A 24477-nucleotide genomic window follows, 5' to 3' on the forward strand; every position below is an offset into this window, starting at 1 on the left:
GAAGCCTTGGAGGTGTCACCAGGGAAATTTACCAATAAGTTTTCAATATAAAAATCTTTGGTAATATTTTTAATATTTTCAATATTATTAATTTTGCTATTAGGATTGAAAACTAACTTCATCTTTCAATTGCCAGATGACGCTAGTCACCTACTACCTTCACTTTGGTTGCAATGGGTGGGAAAGACTCTCGACGCTGGTCAATTAGGGTATGGAGAACAGTGCCTACGTTCTTTCCGATGAGGTTCCAATAAGAGCCGAAAATCGCTATTCAGAGGACTGGACTGCGCTCCGTATTCTAGTTGAAAAGTAAGATTGTTTTGCCTTCGCATTTCAACTGAATAAAAATTGTATACATTTTTATTTTAAATTATTTCCATGTCCGAATCTTATACTTTTTCTTCAAACTCTTCAACTGAGCTAAAATACGCATTTTCTTCTTCTTTTTCGTCGGGCTCCCCTCGAGAATCGGATTCCTCTATATGATCTGTAAATAGTTATATGCGTTTATTGAGTCCATTAAACATTAATTAATTGAGTTGCTACGTATTCACTGTCCGTTTATATGGAGTAGAATCCTGGATAATCACGGACACAACCGAAGAAAACTTAGCCATTTCTGAGATGTGGTGTTTTCGACAAGTGTAAAAAATATCATGGACGTAACATGTAACAAACACGGAAACATTAAGAAAAATGGAAAAGAAGAAAAAACTCAACACTATGAAGGAAAAGAACAGCTACTTTGATCACATAGTAAGAAATTAAAAACATGAGTTGATGCGATTAGTTAAACAAGGAAAAGTGAAAGAAAAAAGAGAACAGGGAAATCGACGCATATCCTGGTTGAAACTTTTAAAGTAATGGAGTGTAAAAACAAATCAGAACTTGTCAAAACCGTTTAGTCCAGAGAAATAAGATTTTTCTCGTGACACATCCCCCTCCAGACCGAAACCAAATTTTTTGAGTAGTATGGACATCTATATTATTAACCTATATGTTTCCTGCAGCCGATTTTGATGATATACATAGTTATAAACAAATGAAGATCGAAAAACGGTAAATTATCGCTTTTTTCGTCTATTACCAAAAAGTTAAGCAATTTAAACAAATTTGAGAGTAAGAAACTCATAAATCGTATAAAAAACTTCAATATGGCATTCGCTGAATATGTCCATCCTTATTGGTTGCTTAGAAAATTGCAAAATAAATCATAAATTTTGAGTTCTTATAAATATTCATAACTTAGGTCAAAATTAACTTAAAATCTTCTTATTACACGGAATGCCGAGACTTCCTGTACTAAAATTATATTTTAAATTTCAAAGCAATTGGTCAAATAGTTTGAAAGTTATTTAATTTGTTTATCCCAAATTCATTTTTTTTTGCAACACTATAGGTCAGAAAATTACGATGTTACAATAATACTTCAGACAGTTTATGAAAGAAGAACATTTATACTATTACCTTAATTAAAAATAAATGACAGAAAATAATTTTAAACAGTGTAAAATTATTTTGCAAGAACATGTCGATTTTTTGCTTACTTATAAACAATTAGAATAACTTTTCTAACCGTTACCCGTAGAAAAATTATTTTTTCATATTTAGAAAGACTGAATTTTTATACATATTTAGAAAGAAAAACAACTGTTCTAGGAGATTTAGGGACAAAGTTAGCCCCCCCCCCCCATTTTTTTAATTCACATGTTTTTGCACAATTATTTTGCAATATTTATAATTATTTTTTGTCATTTTTTTTTTAAATTAAATAAATACTGTAAATTTTCTTCTTTCATAAACTATCCGAAATATTACTGTAACTTCATCATTTTCTGACTTACAGTGTTGCAAAAAAATTAATTTTGGATAAACAAATTAAATAACTTTTAAACTATTTGACCAATTGCTTTGAAATTTAGGGTATGATTTAAGCACCATAAGTCTCAGCATTTTGTGTAATAAGAAGGTTCTAAGTTAATTTTTACATAAGTTATGAATATTTATAAAAACTCAAAATTTATGATTTATTTTTACAATTTTCTAAGCAACCAATAAGGATAGACATATCCAGCGAAAGCCATATTGAAGTTTTTTATACGGTTTATTACTCTCAAATTTGTTTAAAATGCCCAATTTTTTAGTAATAGACGAAAAAAGCGAAAATTTACCGTTTTTTGATTTTCATTTGTTTATAACTATGTATATCATCAAAATGGGCTGCAGGAAACATATAGGTTATTATTATAGTTGACCATGTTACTCGAAAAATTTGGTTTCGGCCTGGAGGGGGTTGTGTCACCAACACGATATTTTTTTTCCTTATTTCTCTGAACTAGTTGCAGACAAAATGAAGCGGACCGTGATGAGCACCATTGTCCTGAAAGGATGAGGCACACGGAGAAGATGTTTGAATTAATTCAATAAACACATATTATTTATAGATCGTGTAGAGAAACCCGAGTGTCGAAGGGAGTCCGACGAAAAATAAGAAGAAAATGAATATTTTAGCTCAGATGAAGAGTTTGAAGAAAAAGTAGAAGATTCGGACACAGAATTAATTTAATTTATAGTATTTTTATACTTTTACACCTTTATATTTTTATAATATTAAATTTATCTTTTTCTAGCATATTTGCTAAATTGATTCTGTAGTTCGTATTATCTTCTTTTAATTAATAACAAGATATCTGAGAGAGCTAAAATATATGATAATTACTCCAACTTTTTGAGGCACAACAACATGGGTATCGTCAGGTCACGTGATTTTGCCCAAGCGAATCGCTGCGAACGAGGAGGTAAACAGTTATCGATATACGCTCTTTCTCGCACTGCAACTTACCTTTAGCGCTTCTCATTCACATGCACGCTTACTTTTTTTGATTACCTGATAGGTAGAAAGTCTCACGAAGAAAAACCTGTCTTTTTTAGAATATTTTTTTATTACAAATACCCTGTCAAAATAGCAATTGCACCCCCCTGTCTAGATGGAAAGTAAATAGCTATACTTGTATAGTTGTATATTTTATACTGATTAATAGGATGTATAGATTCAGACCCAATCCCCTGAAGATTACGTGCACCCCCTGAAAATAATCCTGGGGCGCCTATGCATTTGCAGTGTCGAAATCACTCTAATATTAGTCTATTGATTATGTACTATAGAAAAGAACTACAACGTTAACGGGGTTTTATTATTTCATATAGTCAATGAATCTCTATATATGGAAAAACCGCGGTGTGCTACCATTTAAAGGGGTGCGTTTTTGAGAAACGGGTGAATTAGTCCCTGGGCACAGGTTACATTAGGGTGAGTTCTATGCACTTTTGGTACAAACACGTCTATATAAAAATTGTTCCTGGTTAAATTTCCTATCTAAATATAACTTTTTAAAGTCAAAGATACTTTTTTTTACAAAAATATATTCAAAAGAAAAAGCACAAAGAAATTCAAAAGAAAGAAATTTTGTTTTTTGTCCCATAACTTTTGTCCACGGGGATATAGGTATAGACATTGCTTCACAGAAAAAAAAACTTACTTATTTTCTCTTTAAAATTATGTTTGGTAAAGGTCATTAGGATTTACAGTTTTCGAAATATGATTTTTCAAAGTTCGCCACTCACAGCAATTTTGGGCAATGTTCCTTGTTATTTCTAAAATGTTGTTCTGTAACATTTTTCTACGTAACTTTAGGTATATGCAATGGTACATGTAAGAGGAATAGAAATCAATTACCTTAAAAATGTTCTATCGTGTAATGTTGTACGACTTCTTTTAAAGAGGTTATATTTTTCAAGATTTTATACTTTTAACGAGTTTTTATATGTTTTACGATTATTTTTTAAATTTCCCATTATAACTTTTTTTTTCTACATTTAGGTATACATTATATAATAAAAAAGAAAGCTTGTTCTGTTTACTTTAAAATGGTGTACTATAAAAAAATTCTAGGATTATTTTTGAATAAGATATGCTTTTTCAAAATGTGATAAGTACATACTTGCAACGATTTTTGATTTTAGGATTATTTTTTAAATTTCTCATTATAACTTTTTTATGTGCTTGTGTGTTAGGATTGAATCTTATTTTTTATAGGTAATACTTTGGATCCACTTGACTCGGCCGGGCAAACTTAAAAATACGGATTAATTCCAATATTTACTGTCAAAACTCCTGCACCACAAGTTTTGCTTGAAAAAATAGCATGTAAATGTACCAAAGGATGTACAAAAGACTGTGGTTGTAGGAAGATAGGAATTAGTTGTTCAATATTCAGCAAAGGGTGCATGTGTATGGGTACTAATTGTGGGAACTCTAAGATAAGTGGGGTGTCAGAGGAAGATATTAAAGCTAATGCTAACGAAGAGATGGACTTTGATTTTGAAAATTTTTTAAATGTCAACGTTTAAATAATTTTCACTGAAGTGATGTTTTCTAAGACTAATGTTTATGTAATTTTTGTAAAACAAATAATTTTAAATAACACAGGTAAAAAAATATCAAAGAATCACTCGGTTTCCATTATTTAAATATAGATGATACACCATTTTAAAGAACAGAAAGTAAGCCCTCTGTATTGAGCAATATATAGTATATTCATGTACAACAAAAAGAAGTTATAATTTAAAAAATAATCCTGAAATCAAAAATCGTTGCAAAATCGTTACATTTTGAAAAATAATATGTTATTTAAAAATAATCCTAGAATTTTTTGTAACACATTCTTTTGAAGTAAACAAAATAAGCTTTTTTTATTATATAATATATTATATACCTAAATGTAGAAGAAAAAAAGTTATAATGAGAAATGTCAAAAATCATCGTAAAAAATAATATTTTTTTATAGTAGGTATTATATTATGTAATATATAATACATAATTTAATATCATATTATATATATATAATATGTGTTATACAATATTATATAATATATAATATATTATATAATAATATTATTTTTTTTTATATTATATTATAAAAGATCGTTAAAAGTATAAAATTTTGAATAACCATAATCTCTTTAACAAAAGTCGTACAACGTTTTACAGTAGACCATTTTAAAGGTAATTGATTTCTATTCCTATTACGTATACCATTTCATATACCTAAAGTTACGTAGAAAACAGTTACAGAACAATATTTGCGAAGTAACAATGAAAATTGCCCAAAATTGCTATGAGTGGAGAACTTTGAAAATCATATTTCGAAAACTATAAATCCTAATTACCTCTACGAAACAACATTTTTAAGAAGAAATATGTGGGTTGTTTTTCTGTAAAGCAATGTCTATACCTATATCCTCGTGGACAAAAGTTATGGGACAAAAAACAAAATTTCTTTCTTTTGGGTTTCTTTGTGCTTTTTCTTAGGAATATATTTTTATAAAAAAAAGGATTATTGACTTTAAAAAGTGATATTTAGATAGTTAGTTTACCCAGGAACTATTATTTTTATGTAGATATGTTTGTACCAAAAGTGCATAGAACTCATCCTAATGTAACCTCTGCCCAGGGACTAATTCACCCATTTCTCAAAAACGCACCCCTTTAAATGGTAGCACTCAGCGGTATTTTCGTATATAGATGTCCATTAACCATATGAAACAATAAAACCCCGTTAACGTTTTAGTTCCTTTTAGCTATCTTATTTTGAATATAATCAATAGCCTATATCGCCTGACTTGTTTATTTTCTTTATGTTTGAATATTTAAATTCACTTTAAAATCACCTCAAAGATAGTTTTTGTAATAACAAGTTTTACCTTTTTTAACTTTTGGGGGATGTGATGTTTAGTTTGAGCCCGTATTGTGCACTTGTTCTTTGTATCTTACTGATCAGACAACCAACTTCTCATGCTACTCGCGAGAATCACAGTGTCATCAACAAACCTTACGATATTAACTATTTCTCCATTTATCTGTGTACTTTCTGTGGTTTCTTCTAGCTCTGTTTTAAATACTTCTTTTGAGCATTATATTAAAGAGAATAGGGAACAAGATACAGCCCTACCGTACCCCTTTCTTAACCTCAATCGATTTTATCTTCCAGAGATTTAAAATGAGAATAAATCATGGAAGTTCATTACAATTCAATACAGATACTCTGACTGATGCATTCCGGTAGTTAATAGCATCTGCATATAGACTAGGACTAAACATAAATACCCAATTGACCAGCAATTGACCAGTTAGAAGGGGAAGGTGTAGATAGTTTCATAATATACAGTGCGCTGGAATAAGTGTGTGTTACCCCCCCCCCCCATATTAACTCATGTATTTTTAGCACATAAGCAAAACGCGCAGACAGGTCAATTTTTAAATTAATCATAGTACATTATAACATCAATGTTTCTAACTTTGCGCAATCCCTCTTCCGGTGACAGTCATAACTTTGATCTTTTTAAATGGGAAAGTACATCATGTGACACCTGATTTAAAAGCTTTTGAAATACTGATTACAAAAATGTATAATACTTGGGCAAAATCTCGGTCAAATGCTTTTTAAATGCATTAATTTTTTTCGCATCCTGAGAAAACTAATGAGTATTTTTGAAAAGTTTAAACGCAGAATGAAATATTACATTATTACCGAGGACCGAAAGTTCCTTAGAATAAACAATAAGTTTCTTTTGAATAATGTATTTGAAATTAAAAATCATACTAAATTTTCTTTTCGTTTTCACCCCTACTACTTCTTAAAATAAACATTATAGAAGTTTTTAGCGACTTTTGGCCGTCGGTCGGTAATAATGTAATCTTTCATTCTGCGTTTAAATTTTTCAAAAATACTTATTAGTATTATCAGGATTAAAAAAAAATATTGCATTTAAAAAGCATTGGATCGAAATTTTGCGCAAGTATCATACATTTTTGTGTTCAGTATTTCAAAAGCTTTTAAAAGAGGTGTAACATAATGTACTTTCCCATTTAAATAAATCTATGTCTGTCACCTGAAGAGAGATCGCGTAAAATTCGAAACATTGATGCTATAATTATTCTGTGAATATACGATGATTATTTAAAAAAAAAACCGACCTGACCAAGCGTTTTGCTTATGTGCTAAAAATAAATAAGTTAATAGGAGGGGGCGCATATTTCAGCGCACTGTATAACGTATTACTAAAGATACAACGTTAGCAATAAAATTAAACAAATAGTAGTGGCTACCAGTAAGTGTTACTACGGGTTGAAAAGACAGATTTCCTTAACGCTGCTCAGAAAAATTAGTGACCATCTATAAAATACTATCAGACTAGTGCTAACATCTGGAGCAGAAATATGGCCACTTACACAGAAGGACCATGGACTGCTTAAACTTTTCGGGTGAAACTTTTTAATACGAATATATAGAGGAATAAATGAGCAAGGTTTGTGGCTCAGGCGTTTTAACTTTGAGTTGAATTAACGTTTCATTGAATTATGCTCTTCAATTTTCTCGTTTTTAGCTCAGTATTTTTTAATTCTACACAAATAATCTAGTCACAATTTCTGGATATCGCTAAATGACGAATATGTTTTTGTGTCATACCGGTTTAATATTGTGAATTTATTACTTAGTTATGAACCACGTAATGGTATGTTTCTTTGGACTTTTCGGTAACAGATTCTGTCGCTTTTTTTGGTTTTTTTAACTATCTCTTTTGACTTTTGACTTTTTTTGGCAATGTCACATAGAAAAACTTTGTTTAGGCTAATAACAAATTACTAACCAACATCACTTTCCTAGCAACGGTACTGAATACCTGCTGCGATACAATATTACTTCTAGCTAATATAAAATAAAATTAAAACTTTAATTGATACAATAAACCGGTATGACATACATTTTTCTATGTACCACGTGCATTATTAGATGTTTATACCCTCGGGCGACATTAAACTCTAGGGCCAGAGGCCCTCGAGTTTATAAGCTTGTCGCCCTTAGGGTATAAACATCTATTTAATGCCCTTGATAACGTTCATCGAACGAACGAACATCCTTTCGTTCCACCCTAACATAGGGAACAATATTCAGCCCTACCGTACCCCTTTCTTAATCTCAATCGATTGATAAATTCCAGAGATATAACATAAGAATAAATCATAAATGGGTACATGTCACAACAAAATTTGTAGTGTAGCACTTTCTTGCGTTTTCCTTAATTATATCTAACAACTGTTCATTTTGTGCGTCATTTTTTGTAAATTTAAATACGTTATAAATTAATTCCTCCGTTTCATAATTTAGACTTTGTCGTTTTCGCATATTGTTATATTTGTGTCACAACGTTTCAACACTGTAAAAAAATAACGATCAAATTATATTAAGCTTTCCGCACTTTCTCTGATTATGCCACTCCCACCCACAACTCACGTCTTTTTACTGCCTTGCATAATAGAACGTTGAAAATAATAACTGGTACCAGCTACTAGAAGCATGTAGCTGTACGAAATCTACTCGTTCCAGTAAATAGGATTGGTTTCTATTTACTCGACGGGCACGAACGCTATCAGCGAGTATTCTACTAGAATATAAAACACCGATCTACGCAAGGAGAGTACTAAAAGCCAGTATTCGGTTTTAGTGATTCGTACGAGTTACTAACATCGTGTAACTGAGTCGTTACCTAGCTTAATTTGGGTAAAATTCCAGCTTTAATTATTAACCCTTAAGTACTAACACCCCGTCTCTCAGACGGCATCGCTTGTCGAAAGTGGGATATTTCCTTTTGTAGTAAAGAAAAGAGAGACGTTCTCACAAACAATTTATTTAAAATAAATTGGTAAAATAAATTGTTTGTGAGAACGTCTCTCTTTTCTTTACTACAATAGTATGGACTCACACATGCAACCCATTCATTATTTGGGATATTTCTCTTCCTAGAAAATTTTCAAGGTCACCCGTTTGCATCTAAACATTCCGTATATGTATTTGGAACCTAGGAGTTTTCTATTGGTTCGTTGCAGCACGCGGTCATATTTTAACCAATAGGCGGCAAGGTCCCAAACGCATATACGGAATGTTATTCGGTTCCAAATTCATATACGGAATGTTAAATATTTGTACACCAAAAAAGATAAGTTTTTATTAGATTCTGTTAAAAGGAGATTAATTTTAAAATACTTGTTAGTGTATTATTAAATAAAAATAAAACAATTATAGTATTTGGAATGTTATTTGGTGAGAAATTCATATACGGTATGTTAAATATTCGTAGAACAAAAAGACTATTTTTATTAAAGCCAATTAAAATGAGACTGGTTTTTAATAGTATATTATGCAACGAGCATTTAATGATGGTCACTATGAAGCGAGTATAAGGGATACGAAAGGACCCGCCTAGCGGCGAGTTTCGTATAGTGTACGAGCTTCATAATGATAATTAAATGCAAGTTGTTTACACGATTTTTTCTATGATCATTCGCAAAAAATATATTCAAATTTATTAATTTTGTAACGCAAACAAATTAAGTAGTTTGTCAGTCTGACAGTTTGTTTACATATTGAAAACTGTCAAAGAGTATGTATTTGATTCGCCATTGGTTACTGCGCGTGTGCCACCTTTATCGCGAATGTCATATCGCGATTCTATTGGTTAAAATTCTGTATCCTAATGAAAATATATATCATAATGAAGGTCATTATGATACAGGTAGTGACATCATAATTGATATGAAAGGTGAAGGAAAAAAACAGGGAATGTCACATTTTATGAGAAATTGAGATATTGATACTTTCTAACAGATATTTTATGTATTTACTATTTACAGTAGAGTGGTAGATAATAACTTGGACCGTCCGATAAATATGCCTGTTTAAAATAGTACTGCGAAGGACAAAAAACTGGAACTGTCCACGCGTGAAAGATAAAAACAAGGAGAGTCCACTTGAACAAAAACAAAAATTAACTAGGTTTTATTGCGAGTTTAATCGTTTAGTTTCCTTTGTTTATGTTTGTTAGAAAGCTCTTCTTCTTCTTAGGGTGCCAGTCCATCAGAACTTTGGTGATAATTCTGGCTATGATGACTTTGTTGGTTGCTATACGGAATAGGTGTGTTGAGATCTTTCTACACCATACTCTCATGGTAGCAAGGCAAACTATTCTTCTTCATTCTGGGACCTGTTTCATTCAATTTTGCTTTGTAAACTGCATTGGAGTAGCTCGTATCTGCCTTGATTTCTCAAGTCCTAAGTACGGCCCTTCACGATGTTGACTAAATCTGCGGTTGTGGTCATCCTCCGTAGCTGTAGTACTTCTTCATTGGTGACTTTGTCTGTGGATGGTATCTTCAGGATCCTTCTCAGGATGGTATCTTCAGTTTCTCAAGAAATTAATGTGTGTTTTAAAGCACTCATGTCAATACATGGTGTAACTAAGGGCAAAATTGAACAATTACAAAAAAATTTGAAATCTACAGGAACTTCTGGACAAGACAAACGTGGTAAGCATGGTTCCCAGCATAGAAACTTGCATCCAGAATCGCGTGAAGCAGTATCTAACCACATAAAGTCTTTTAAAACTAGAATATCCTATTACAGTTTACACGAATCTAAGAAAAAGTATTTATTAGAGAATTTGAACATTACAAAAATGTTCAACTTGTTCAAAGAAAAACATCCGACCATTAAAGTTTCTTACGTTACATATATTATCAGCAAATTTCGTTTGCCCTTTGGTTACCCAAGATCAGACACATGTTCAGCATGTGATGAATTCCAGGCGAAATTAAAATCATTAAATTATGATAAGGTTGTTGCAGAAATTCGCAAATTAATAACTCAAAATGAGTTACACAAACGTAAGACACAGACATTCTATAATTTTAAAAAATTGCTCTCAAAAAGTCAAAAAAATCAGGCGACCATTGCATTAAACTATCAAAAAAAAATAATGTATTTTCTTTTGTTATAATTTTATTGCCATTATTATTGTCATAATTTTGTTTTCAGCCTTTCTATCAGCTGGTGCAACTAATGTTTGTAACGTAAAATATAACGTGATGTTTGGACAGTCCTTGTTTTTTTCAGATCTTATTTGTAGTTAGCTACTTTTTAATTTTTTTTATCCCTGTTCTTTAAAAATTTGGTAGAAATGTGTTTGCGTATTAAATACAATGTACTTTAAGTTTACTAAATAAGCGTAAATACTATTTATTAAATGCAATAGTTTAAAGATATGTAGTCACAAACATTAAATTTCCTATTTTCTCAAAACAAAGATAACGTGACATTCCTTGTTTTTTCCCTTAACCCTTCGTATATTATAGTATGAGAATAGAAAAATTATTGTTAATGTATTATCAAAGATCCACAAGGAAAAAGGTTTTCCTGTAGTTGGCTGTATTACATATAATACAAAAAAAAACGAATAAAGTCCTGTATAAAACGTCTATATTTAAAATCCCTAAAAAGGGCTACATCACAGAACTAGTTTTATATTGATTGACCAATCATCATCAGTGCTTTCCTAAAATGAATATAACCTGATAAAATGATGCAAAGGTTTTAAAATTTTGACTACGTTTAAAAAAAGTCGTAGGTTATACCTACTCACGTGTCCTTACCATGGTAACTACCAAAATATAATATTACAAATTTTATTTACATATATCACATAATTACAAATATTTTGGTGGTTAGCATGTAAGATCACGTGAGTATAACGTACAACTTTTTTAACCGTAGTCAAAATTTTAAAACCTTTACATCATTTTATAAGGTTATATTCATTTTAGGAAAGCACTGATGATGATTGGTCAACCAATCGAAAACTAGTTCTGTGATGTAGCCCTTTTTAGGGATTTTAAATATAGACCTTTTATAAAGGACTTTATTCGTTTTTTTGTATTATATGGAATACAGCCAACTACAGGAAAACCTTTTTCCTTATGGATCTTCAATAATACATTAACAATAATTTTTCTATTCTCATACTATAATATATCAATTATGATGTCACTACCAGTATCATAATGAACTTCATTACGATAGAGATTTTCAATATGATACAGGTTTTTAACCAATAGAATCGCGATATGACATTCGCGATAAAGGTGGCACACGCGCAGTAACCAATGGCGAGTCAAATATATACGCTTTGACAGTTCTCAATATGTAAACAAACTGTCACACTGACAAACTACTTAATTTGTTTGCGTTACAAAATTAATAAAGTTAAATATATTTTTTTTGTGAACGATCATAGAAAAAATCGTGTATAAAACTTGCATTTAATTATCATTATGAAGCTCATACTCTATACGAAACTCGCCGTTAGGCGGCTCGTTTCGTATCCCTTATACTCGCTTCATAATGACCATTATTAAATATACTATTAAAAATGTATAATAAAATGTAAAATAAAATTTATAAAAAAATGTATATAAAATGTATAATATAATATTAAAAACCAGTCTCATTTTAACTGGCTTTAATAAAAATCGTCTTTTTGTTATACGAATATTTAACATGCCGTATATGAATTTCGCACCAAATAACATTCCAAATACTATAATTGTTTTATTTTTATTTAATAATACAGTAACAAGTACTTTAAAATTAATCTCCTTTTAACAGACTCTAATAAAAGCTTATCTTTTTCGGTGTACGAATATTTAACATTCCGTATATGAATTTGGAACCGAATAACATTCCGTATATGCGTTTGGGACCTCGCCGCCTATTGGTTAAAATATGACCGCGTGCTGCAACGAAACAATAGAAAACTCCTAGGTTCCAAATACATAAGCGGAATGTTTAGATGCCACCCGTTTATGACTTTTTAAGTTAGGTTGTTATTTAGTAGTATTGAATTCGGCAGTTTGCGGCAGGTTGTTATGCGAAAGATATTTAGACTCAAAGTGTGATTTCCGTCTAATAGACGAATGTTATGTTAATGTTGGTGTTTGTGCCCAGTTCGTCATTAATCATAATGTGCCCAGTTCATCAAAAAAGATCAAATAAGGGGATAAAGACTCCGACGAAACTATTTTGAAATGGCTCGATGAGGTAGAAGACGACATAATCGAAGTGGAATCAATTTGTGATGAAAATGTTGCCTCTGACTACCATTGCCACACTATACCAATTTTACTGCCTGTCAGATTTTTTTGTTTTAACGTTTTTTAAAAACATTATTTTTATTTTTATGTTTCCTGCTCTTTGTTTAACTCGATTATAAATTTTTATCAAGATTCTTTAATTTGTTTAATTTTTATCACACTTTTTTTCAGGATTAAAAAGGCACACAAACAATCCTTCCATTTCTGTTATAATGTTTTTTATTTTAATAAATACAGAAAAACTAGATTACTTACTGTATTTCTTAGATAACTAATACTTTCAGTAAGTCATCGCAATATATTTTTGCATTAAAATATTTAACAATAAAAAAATTAACCCTGAAATGTTAAACCCGTCTGTCAAGCGGTTAGTTAGTGTTTACGTCATTGATTTAAGGTGTTAGTACTTAAGAGTTAATATGTAAGGACTGAACAACCACTAAAAAGAATTTTAAGATATTTTCTAATATATCTATAGCGTATTTCTCAGTAACACATAGTCTTTTATCATACATGCTATATTTCAAAGAGTTAATTATCTGTGACAGTAATCTTTTACATAAAAACGTCCTCTGAAATCAAAAATATTGTAAACTTACCTCTCGAATATCTATTTTACCATCCTGATTGTCATCGTACGCCTCCATGAAGCAGGATTTAAGTTCTACCAACATTTCATCAGATACTACCTGTAAAATAATTACAGTGCATAAATCCTTTTTGAAAGTTCTAAGGAAACATAAAATTAAATTGAAGAAATTAATTACAAATTAAACGAAGTTCCAATTTTTACCTCATTTTTGAGATCACTTATTAATTTTATCGTGTTTCATGAAGTAATACAAATGCAGTTGCAAAATTTGTTTCCCCATCAGCTTATAATAATATTTGTTATTCTGTTTAGTTTTCTTTATTGTATTCTTTTTCAACATCCAATTTAAACATAAATCGCTGCAGTCTTTTGTTAGAGATGTGGTCAAACAGAATTAAAATGCCGGAAGACAATAACTACAAATCGGATAACATGAACACAATAGACTAAAGCCCTGTTATTGCCGTTAACGGAAATTTGTAAGGCTTTCGAAAGCTAAATAATAGGAAACCGTAAAGCACCATTGAAAGCCTAATTAATCGATCTACTCCAAAATTTTTGAGTTTCGCAAATTCTCCTTTATTCTTTATAATATATTTATTACAAAAACAAACAACATAGTATACTTGAGATATACAGTGATGAGTGTAAAAAAAAGAACAGGCATAATAACGCAGCGGACGGAAAATATAATACGTTGTGTAATAAAACGAGAGGAAACTATTAGAGATGGGAAATTATCAATAGAAATCTATAAATTTGGATAATATTGATAGTTTTCCACCTTTAGACGTATCAGAGGCGATTGGCAACTGCCACCGTGACAGGTGCGAAACTATCAATATACCTAATGTAAATTTATAGATTTTCATTGGCAATTTCGTACCACTACTGTGTTCATCTCTTTTTATTCCAAAATATATTATATTTTCCTTCTGTTCCGTTATGTTGCCGGTTATTAGCGCACTCATCACTGAATATAAAATGTATGAACAAATAGCCCAATAAATGACCGTTTTGGGGTGTAATTTCCAGGGGGAACTCCGAATTGCATGAAAATTTGGATTTAGGTTCTACTTACCCTCCACTTCAAAGTTGAAATTGTGCCGTTGGTTGCTTTTACTTGGGGGGTGGCAGTCACCCCTTCTCGGGGGTGAAAAAACATACGTTCAAGATAAGACCAGAAATTGATAAATTGACTGATTTAAAGCACCTTTTGTTCTATAAAGTTTTTTACGTAAGTCAATACTTTTTGAGTTATTCGCGATTTAAAATGTTGATTTTTCGACAAAAAAACTACGTTTTCAGGCAGATTTTCGCAAAAAACTCAAAAAGTACATATTTTATCGAAAAAAATGTTTTTAACAGAAGTGTAGCTTATAAAAAAAAACGAAAAAAATGGTGTACCAGTAAAGTCTACAAATTAAGTAGAAGCAAAGTTGTAGCTCATGAAAAATACGTTCTTATTCGTCTAATTCCAAATCGAATAATTCAACGCGAAATCACCGAAAAATGAAGCACTTTTCGGGAAAACCTTATTAACATTTTTAAAGTATCAAAAAAAAAAGCTTACTATTTGTTTTTTACAAAAGTTTCCAGCATCAAAAATAAACGAGTTACACTGAAAAGAAAAGTTTGTCCCTTTTTTTGGTAAAAAAAATCGTGAAAACCTCCCTCTATTTAGCACCCTAAATGAATTTAATTGTCACCGCTTTACCATTTATTTTAACTGTATGTGTATTGTTTATGCGATCTGTAAGTTTGATTGGTTTGAAGTGCTTATTTTTGAAAAAAACTTCTAAAAATTTTTAAAAAATTTCCTTTTTTCAAAATAACTTAAAAAGTATTAGTGATAAGAAAAATCTGAAACAGTAAAAAATATAGGTTTTGCTATTATAAATATGCTAGTTTCATTTTGTTTCTCAGTAAGACAAAAATTGGTTAAGATATGGCTGTTCAAAATTTGCATACACTCGTGATTAGTGACCCATTCAAGCTTTTTCAACTATAACCCTTTCAAAAATAAACAGTTTAAACCGGTGAGACTGACAAATCATATAAAAAATAGATAGGTAAATAAATTGTTTTAAAGCGGTAGCGATTAATTTCATTTGGAGAGCTAAGCACGGGGAGATTTTTATGATTTTTTACAAAAAAAAAAGAGGGCCAACTTTATTTTGAGCGTAACTCGCTTATTTTTAATGCTAAAAACTTTTGTTAACAATTAAAATAAAGCTTTTTATAAATACTTCGTCATATAATAATATATATCGTCATATATACTTCGTCATTTTTATAAATACTGGCGGCATAGGCACAATCGTATCTTTTTAGTTTTTAAATTGTGATAACTTTTTTTGTTAAAGAGATAGAGACTTGAACTTTTGTAACATCTCTACATTTATCAAGTAGAATATGTGAGCCAAACATATCGAATAAATCTTCATTCAGTTCCCAGCAGGGGGCTGAAATTTTTCCTACCCTCATAAACGACGGCGTAGGTACATTTGTACCTTGTATTTTTTTAAAATTAATGTTATAAAAAACAATACATTTTGTATTTAAATGATAGTTCATTTGAACCAAAATTCAAAAATGAATGTTTGTGTGCACATGAATGTTAGAACATACATGTCGTTTTAAACAAAGAATGTTCGTCACACACAGGTAGAAAACATACTACACAACTTTTTCTCGTTTTAGGCTGTTTTTTCCGTTCGTTTCGAGGAACATGGTAACATTCAGTTACTGAAGTAGATTTGTCGGGATCCATATCCTGTTTTTCAAATATAAAGATGAATTTGTATGGGATAAGATGTTTGATGCATTACAAACCCTAAATACCATGTTTAGTGTGTTTGAAGGATATATATTGTTTACATTTTGCAGGTATGGCCTCTAAACGGAAACAAGTATTCATCTATGGTTATGCATTGGGATGGTTTGTAGTCTTGTTGCACCTTTTTTATTCAGTATTGTCCAGATATGTCGTATGAGTGCAGCCTTATCGGCTTTTTTACGTTATTGGCGGGTATTTTCGTTGTCAAATCTTATAAATATTAGCATAGTCTTGAGATGATCACGAGACATAGATACACGTATGAAACGCAGAGACTCCATATATTCCGCATCTCACACAAGTTTTCTTCGTTCATTCTATTTATACCTCTTTATGTTCTCCAGTTGAAATACAATACGATGCTACACTTCCTTGAATTTGTTTACGACCACTATTTCCAAAAGTTTATTGTTGCAGTTATTTCAATAATTTACGATAGAGAACAGGGATCACTTAAAAGCTGCTTCCAATCTTTGTTAGTAAATCCATACAAGAACAGATTACCTAATATTATTATTTATTTATTGCAATATTAAACAATTTTTTACCAGTTATGCTAGCAAAAAATCATATTATCTTAGAACTAACACATACTTCCCTTTAGATTAAGGAATTTTTAAGAAAATATGTAATAGGTGCAATTGTACCTATGTCGTCTGTTACCGGTGTAAAATTATGCCGCTCGACAAAGGTTAAAAAAGTTTAAATGGATTTTTCCCGAAAAGTGCTTAATTTTTCGGTGATTTCACCTTGAAGTATTCTATTTGGAATTAGACGAATAAGAACGTATTTTTCATGAGTTACAACTTTGTTTTTACTTAATTGATAGACATTACTGATACACCATTTTTTTGCTTTTTATAAGCTACACTTTTGCTAAGAACATTTTTTTTCTTTAATTTATTTACTTTTTGAGTTATTTGCGAAAAACCGTGTGAAAACGTAGTTTTTTTTGTCGAAAAATCTACATTTTCAATGGCAAATAACTCGAAAATATTGACTTACGTAAAAAACTCTATAGAACAAAAGTTGCTTAGAATCAGTCAATTTATCCATTTCCGGACTTATCTTGAACGTATGTTTTTTCACCCCCGAGAAGGGGTGACTGTCACCCCCCAAGTAAAAGCAACCAACGGCACAATTTCAACTTTGAAGTGGAGGGTAAGTAGAACCTAAATCCAAATTTTCATGCAATTCGGAGTTGCCCCTGAAAATTACACGGTATCGCCGCATTTCTCGTTCATTTACTGGCCTAAAAACATTAATAAGTTACAAGAGACGGTATACCTAATGTCTTAATTAAATACTTAAATAAAATTTTTAGTTGTTGGTTAACATGTTCACCCAACGTCGCTTTTATTACTGTAAAAATTTTTTTCTACGGGCGTGCAAAAAAGTCTACTTTTCCGCACGGGTTTTAGTTTGGAAAGTTTTACTTCTTCGCATTACTTTTCCGCACTGAATTCAGATATTTTAATATGGCCTTAAAATAATTATAATACATGCAATAAACTAATATTTAGATGGTATAAACAGTTTATTGAAAAACTATTAAAAAGTCATCCAAAAGGATTCGCAAAACGTTTTCAATCTAGATCACATCATCTTCAGTGCCTAGAACGAAGTATTTCTACGTTAGAATGAATACAAAAGGTTAAAATTATGACTAGTTAAAAAAATGTGGAATATACTTACGTTCTGCTTAGTACATGAAACTAGCAACCTTGTAGAATAGGTGACATCGAGAAATATGATTTACATTTTAAAAAGATGATGTTAGTGGCGACTCTAAGTCGATGTTAAGCGATAAAATTTTAGGAGTGCTCAAAGGGCAACATGATTCACTGCTCGATAATAACGTGTGGTACTTGCCAGTTAGATGGACACAGACCAACAAGAATATAGGAGATGACAATCTATTTATCAGACTGAAGTGACATGACAAGACAGGTAGTCGATATTTGGTTATGAATTTAAATTCAAATTTCAGTTAAGCTAAATGGATGTTAATAACTGTATTAAAGTGGAATTTAAGTTATAATAAAATTAGATTTTATTGTAAAAGTCTAAAAGGTAACTCTCTGTTACAGAAAGAACTGTTGTTATTGTTATGTTAATAAAAATGTTATTCATAGTAAAATTAATGACATCATTGATGACAGTTTAAAAAAAGAAGAAGAAAGTTTAATTTAGTTTTGAAATAAAAAGAGAACTGAAAAAACTTCAATGTAAACAACTAATGGAAGAAAAATACAGGAAAACTAGTAATATTGTAAAAAATTGAAAAAAGGTTAATGTTGGTTGCCTACGATTATGGTTGTAATGGGTAACAGAGAAAGAGAAAATTGATAAATTCAGCTGATTATTATTTGAATTAGTTAACTAACAATTTGAAATCTACAGATGGTACTGGAGTGAACAGACTGAAATGGGTGATAGAAAATTTTTTTATATTACTGTAGAAGTTTTTTTTTTAAGAGAGGTTTAGCAAAAAGCAGGTTAAATACAAAATAAAAAATAAAAACAAGTAGTAGTGATTGCCTGATATTTAGATATAATTTACTAATTTATTTCAAATGTATCTTACTGTGTTCATATTTTAATGTAATTAACGCGACAATTTGATGAAATAAAATTATTTTGACGTAATATTAGAAAGTCAAATCAGTAGAATAACAATGGTTTTGAATCGTCGTCATGGAAACCAAGATCGTCGTCATGTTAACCAATTATATTGAAAGTTTGGTTTTGACAACCTTATCAAAGAAGTTATTTGTGTATGTATTTTCAGTAGTAATTGTACAAGAGCTCTAAAATTATTGAATTTTTCCCGAGTGACACTTTGACAGTTTCAATTTAACAAGCCGACGGCGAGTGAAATTATGTCAAAGTGTCACAAGGGCAAATATTCTATATTAATTTTAGAGTTCGAGTGCAATTTGTTGCTATTATTTCATGAGTAAAACTGTTCAAAACCAAAATTTTATTATAATTTATTTATGTAAGTACAAATTATTACAATTAAACACAAAGTTTTTATAAATATTTGACGATTGAAAGTCATCACTTTTATAATTTTTAAAACATTAATTGTCATTAATGTCACTGAATGTATTTTTTCGTAACAACGAAGGGCATCTGACGTAATATACTTAACGACGGGCAATTATCAAAAATTATCAATTTAATTCAGATTTCTGTAGATTTCTATTGGTCAAAATCTCCTATGAATGAAATAATCATATTAACTCAGTTAATTGATTAAGATTTGGTAATTTTTTAAACGCTATAAAATATTGTTCCTAACTCTTGCCGAAAGTCCCTTTTCCGCACTCGATTGCTTGCCGAACTCCGCTTCGCGTCGTTCGGCAAACTGTTAATAAAATAACTTTTTCTGCAGCCGTCCCGAAAATAAAACTTTCGGTATGAATAATAATTATTAAATCAAAAGTACCTACCATTTTACACAACTCGTACCGAAAGTAGCTCCTTTCGGGACTAATTTTTTCACTTTCGGGAGGTTTTTTTGCTTTCGGGACGATTTTGGGTAGCTACGTAAGGGCTTTGGCAATAACATCAACTTTGTATTTTATTATGACAACGCTTGTCATTCAAGATTCGTGTGTGTTTTCGCGTTTTCGCTCAGTTTTTCGATTTTCAATTCCAAGAAATGGAAATCAGCAGTGAAAGTGAAGCCGAAATTATTTTAGATGAGATTAGGAGAACTTCTAAAGCCGCTATTAATGAATTATTGCCGGTGAAGTCACGAAAGAGGTGAATTGGTCTACGATTTATTTCAAAAATGGAGGAACGATAAAAATGTACATACTATAAATGAAGAAGTCATTCTTGTATATCTAATGGAAAAATCTAATATCTTGAAGCCATCAAGCCTTTGAAGCAATTATTTGATGCTTAAGTCCACACCTAATATTAAAAATAATTACCAGAGAACGGCAGTTTTCGTCAGTGGCACACAATATCCCTCATGAGACACTATATTATATTCACGAAATTTTCGAGTTTCTAAATCTGACTGAATTGAAAATCATACCAAATCCCATCTTAAAGCTTAGGAAAAGACTCGCCCATCCATATGTCAAATCTCGATTTTGGTCGAAGGGTGTGTATTTTACGGCCCTTCCAATTTAGGGTCTGTTTTTCGTTCTCGTCCCCAAAACTAAAACTACCAAAAATTTCAATAATTTAAGTCCGGCCATTGCATCTTTAGATAGTACTGATCATTATCTTTCCAACGCATGTCTAATTTTGAAAATCGGTTATACGATTGAAAAGATACCGAGCTCAGAAATATGACTCAATTTTTATTTAAAAAGTGGAAAATGTTTGTGGATATGTATGTATGTATGTATGTATGTATGTATGTATGTATGTATGTATGTATGTGGAAAAGTTACACCGATATCTTAGGTTCAAGGAGAGACAGGAAAACCGTAAGTACACCAAATTAACGTAAGTACGCCGAAAAGCTGAAAAACTAAACTTTGAAAATTTTGGTTTTTTGACAATTACTCAAAATTTTATTTTAACCTACGATTTACGCCAATAACTAAGCGTATCTGGGAAAATTCGAATTTTTAAGTTATAGGCTTCATAAGTATGATCAAATCTATTCTTTGGGGAGAAAACGGATTTTCAATTTCAATAATTCCTATAATACCCTCAGTTATCATACTCGGCCTTGGATGCATCAGATCCTACTTGTCAATGTTTCAAACTCATGTTTAATGATCAAAATCGGTTAAGCCGTTCAGAAGTAATTGAGCTCCAAACGTATAATCCATTTAACCATTATCGCCGAAATGGTTTATGTAGTTGTAGTGGTTACGACGCCGACGCTAAGATTGACCGTGTAATCCGAGTTCATTTGCCGGCCATAATTAATATTAGGAAGGCTGGGATATGAACTCGGATTATCTTATCACAAGTCTGGTGTCGTAACTACTAGATCATTTGGGAGAGAATGCGACAAAGGCGACCATTTATAACGCTTATCGTGTAATCGAGAAACATTACATTTAACTTCATAAATTTAATTTATAAAAAACTTTGAAAAGCTCCTGATACAAGAATAAAAAACCGCTAAGCGCAGTAAAAATGAGTAGCGCATCCATTATTCCAGCTACAAAAGAGCTGATATGAGTATTACGTTGCGCGAAAATGTATTTTCATTGTGATGGAAAATTCTAGTTTTATTTTGAAAAAAGAGTTTTGTGGCACGTTTTACTTCAAATTTAACAAATATTATGGAAAAATCTTTCAAAATAAAGCTAGAATTTTATTTTCCATCACAATGAAAATACATTTTCGCGCCACGTAATACTTATATCAGCTCTTTTGTAGCTGGAATATTGGATGCGCTATTCATTTTTACGGCGTTTAGCGGTTTTTTTATTCTTTTATAGATATAAGCCGCTTTCCAAAAGTTATTGCTTTCCTTAAAAGAAAATTCATCAGCTACAAACCAAAAAAATCGAAATTATTGAATAAAGAAGAAATAGATAAATTTTTATCAGAAGCTGAAGATAAGATTTACTTAATGACAAAGGTTAGTTATATAATTAAATCTAATTTCTCTTTTTTTATTATTTTTTATTTTGTAAATTTTAGGTTGCATTAATAATTGTTTTGGCAGGCGCTTGTCGACGTGAGAAGCTTTGCAAAATGAGTATAGATGATACAAAAGATAAGATAACCATGTTAGTGATTAAAATTCCTAATTGTAAAACGAACATGGAAAGAATCTTTGTGGTTATTGGAGAAAATAGCATTTCTTTATATAGAAAATATTTGTCATTACGTTAAGCAAACACACCGCATCGTAGATTATTTGTATATTACAAAAATGGAAGGTGTACTATACAACCTATTGGTATTCACACCTTTGGAAAAATCGCCTGCACTATTGCTGAATTTCTTAAATTACCGCACCTAAAAGAATACACCGGGAATTGTCTACGAAGGTGCTGAGCCACTTTACTCGCTGATATTGGTGGTACTATAACCAACTTGAAAAGACACGGAGGATGGAAATCAACTACAGTCGGAAAAATGAAAGAATACCCATGAACGATCACATCAATCACTGATTTTGTATTTGCTCTCTTTTTCTATAAATAACACACGTTTGTTAAAGAAAAAGACAGCAAATACAAAATAAGTGATTGGTGTGATCGATCATGGGTATTCTTTCATTTTTCCGACTGTAATGTGGCAGAGGGATACGTAGAAAATTCTTTAAGAAATAAAGTTCACATAGCTTCGCAGATTAAAAATGGCCGCAACCAAATTAATATCTCAAAAAATACTAAAGTACTGACACATCTAACACTAATTTCAATGCTGCCACTTCTATTAATATTCCTAACAATATCAATGTATATAATTGTTAATTGTGTTATATTAATATTTATAAGTAGATTTTTCTAATGTTGAATTCACGAGAGTACCTTTAAAGTGTTTAATAAAAGTTCATTAATAAAGTTTATCCATACATTCTTTTTAACATACAAAACGGTTGCAGAAAAAATTGTGTACGTAACACGATCCAAAAGTGATTTTACGAGACTCGCAGGATTCCAGGACTCGCCTACGGTTCGCCCTGGAAACTTCCTACTCGTCTCGTAAAATATCACTTTCGGAACTTGTTACGTAAATTACTATTAACCATTAACTACTAACGTGGATGTTTGATGACGCAGACACTGACATGCATTATGTCATACCGGTGCCTATTCTCCTTTGTTTTTAATATGAGTGTGTCTTATATTACTGTATTTGTTTTTTACATCAACTACGGAATGCTTCTCCATACGGCTGTAAAATAAAATACGGCTCTATATAAAATAAACTTTATTTTTTCAAGAAAATTATTATGAACGCAGCAAAAATATTCAGAAAAAAATGGTGGAGGTCCTTTAAAATCATTATAATAGGCTATTGATTATGTACTATAGAAAGGAACTACAACGGTAACGGGGTTTTATTATTTCATATGGTCAATGAATCTCTGTATATGAAAAAACCGCGGAGTGCTACTATATAAAGGGGTGCGTTTTTGAGAAATGGGTGAATTAGTCCCTGGGCACAGGTTACATAAGGGTGAGTTCTATGCACTTTTGGTACAAACACGTCTACATAAAAATTGTTCCTGGTTAAATTTACTATCTAAATATAACTTTTTAAAGTCAAAGATACTTTTTTTTACAAAAATATATTCAAAAGAAAAAGCACAAAGAAACCCCAAAGAAAGAAATTTTGTATTTGGTCCCATAACTTTTGTCCACGGGGATATGGGTATAGACATTGCTTCACAGAAAAAAAAACTTACATATTTTCTCTTTAAAATGATGTTTGGTAGAGGTCATTAGGATTTACAGTTTTTAAAATATGATTTTTCAAAGTTCGCCACTCACAGCAATTTTGGGCAATTTTCCTTGTTATTTCGCAAATCTTGTTCTGTAACTTTTTTCTACGTAACTTTACGTATATGCAATGGTACATGTAAGAGGAATAAAAATCAATTACCTTTAAAATGGTCTACAGTATAATGTTGTACGACTTCTTTTAAAGAGGTTATCTTTTTCAAGACTTTATACTTTTAACGAGTTTTATATTTTTTACGATTATTTTTTAAATTTCCCACTATAACTTTTTTTTCTATATGGTATATATTATATAATAAAAAAAAAAGCTTATTCTGTTTACTTTAAAATGGTGTATTATAAAACATTCTAGGGTTTTTTTGAATAAGATATGTAATAATTGTAATAAGTACTTGCAAAGATTTATGATTTTAGGATTATTTTTTAAATTCCTCATTATAACTTTTTATGTGATTGTGTGTTATGATTGAATCTTATTTTTTATAGGTAATACTTTGGATCCACTTGACTCGGCAGAGCAAACTTCAAAATATGGATTAATTCCAATATTTACTGTCAAAGCTCCTGCACCACAAGCTTTGCTTGAAAAAATAGCATG

General features: G+C 30.8%; 1 protein-coding gene across 1 annotated transcript in view; it reads right to left on the reverse strand.

Annotated features, from left to right (window-relative positions):
- The window catches only part of LOC114334767 (calbindin-32), a 702339-nt gene that overhangs the window by 243790 nt on the left and 434072 nt on the right, over positions 1-24477 (reverse strand). The window contains exon 6 of the mRNA XM_050644936.1: positions 13642-13731. Coding sequence (XP_050500893.1) covers positions 13642-13731 — 90 coding nt within the window. The remainder of the gene's footprint in view (positions 1-13641; positions 13732-24477) is intronic.

Source organism: Diabrotica virgifera, chromosome 2 (genome assembly GCF_917563875.1).
Source record: "Diabrotica virgifera virgifera chromosome 2, PGI_DIABVI_V3a".
In the NCBI taxonomy this organism is placed as follows: Eukaryota; Metazoa; Arthropoda; class Insecta; order Coleoptera; family Chrysomelidae; genus Diabrotica; species Diabrotica virgifera.